The 1,469-nt window shown below is 36.2% G+C and overlaps 1 protein-coding gene across 1 annotated transcript in view; it reads left to right on the plus strand.

Moving 5' to 3' along the window:
* The window catches only part of MAIP1 (matrix AAA peptidase interacting protein 1), a 7,671-nt gene extending 6,233 nt beyond the window's left edge, over positions 1-1,438 (plus strand). Inside the window, exons 3-4 of the mRNA XM_012556041.2 lie at positions 226-235; positions 614-1,438. Coding sequence (XP_012411495.1) covers positions 226-235; positions 614-765 — 162 coding nt within the window. The 3' untranslated portion in view covers positions 766-1,438. The remainder of the gene's footprint in view (positions 1-225; positions 236-613) is intronic.
* The last annotated feature ends 31 nt before the right edge of the window (positions 1,439-1,469 follow it).

Raw genomic sequence — 1,469 nt, forward strand, 5'->3', positions numbered from 1 at the left:
CTTCTTACACACTTCCCTAAGCAGTTCTGATATAGGACTCTTAATTGTTAGAAAACTTTTCATACACATGTTAATTTGAAACATTTATAAAGGTACTTTCAGTGATAAATATTTTTTTACCCCTAAATGTTTCAAATTGTATCTGAGCACCATAATGTTGTAATTAATCACCAGTTACAGCAAAGTGAATTCAGGTAGAATAGAAGTCTTTTTTCTTTCTGGCAGTTGAAATTAAGTTAGTTACTTAGCAGCAAAAAATGTAGGATTTTGAATCGTCATTTTTCGTTTGACAGCAGATATCTGCCACAAGATTATTATAATTTTAGAAAATCCCACAAATTGAAAATAATCCATGCAATACACATGTTAAATAGTAGGTGCTTAGTAAATGGTAGCTATTACTACTGAAATGCAGGTAAGAATGCAAATATGTCATAAACTGGAAGAGAATTTTCTAAAAGGTAAAAAGATCTCAATACAGGTATTTTAAGTTAGACTAAACTAAGCACAAAATGTGATCCTTAATGACTGTAACTATGAGTACTGCCATTTTCTGATTTAATATTGGATATAAGGATGATTTATATTTGTGTGTGTGTGTTTTTTCTCTAAGGAAGGAAGTTTGTTAACATCCTGATGTGCTTTTGGTATCTAACCAGTGCCAACATCCCCAGTGAAACTTTAAGTGGAGCCAGTGTATTCCAGGTTAAGCTGGGAGATCAGAACGTGGAAACTAAAAAACTTCTTAGTGCAAGCTATGAGTAAGTCTAACCGTATTTTGTTGTTTCCTTTCTCTAGAAAATGCAAGGTAGCGTGAAGGTGTGAAAATTAAACAGAGCTTTAAGAAGGAAAAGATTGAAATTTGACAAGTTATTTATGAAGAAAAAGGTCATAAACACTGACCATGAAACGGGAGCGTTCAGAATTTAGAAAGAGATAATATTGCTGAATTTAGTTAAATGGTGTTTTGGCTATTTATTGCTTCATAATAAACCACCCTAAAACTTAGTGACTTAAATGACCATTTATATTGCCTGCAATTTCACAGCTCAGGAATTTTGGAAAGGATTAACTGGGAGTTTGTCTCTGCGTCACTTGGCATCAGCTGCAGAGGCCAGAGCCGAGGATTCATTCCCATTCTTTACTCACATGTCTGGTGCCTTGGTGCTCATGTCTCGTTCTCTGGGGCCCCTTCTTGTATTTGGCTTGTGATCTCAGTTGGCTCATAGTTTTTATATAGTGTTTGGCTTCTAAGAGGCAGAAAGCTGAAGCTGCTAGACCAGTAAAGAGCTATACCCAGAATTATAACATCATTTCTGCCATAGTCTGCTTGTCAAAGCAGTCACAAGGCCTACACAGTTTCAAGGGTTGGAGAGACTGTACATGAGAGAGTGGCAAGGTCACGTTATGGAAGAGCATGTGGGATGGAAGACTTTGCAGCCATCTTCGGAAAAGAAAATCTGCCATAC

Source organism: Trichechus manatus, unplaced genomic scaffold (assembly GCF_000243295.1).
Source record: "Trichechus manatus latirostris isolate Lorelei unplaced genomic scaffold, TriManLat1.0 scaffold00056, whole genome shotgun sequence".
NCBI classification, from domain to species: Eukaryota; Metazoa; Chordata; class Mammalia; order Sirenia; family Trichechidae; genus Trichechus; species Trichechus manatus.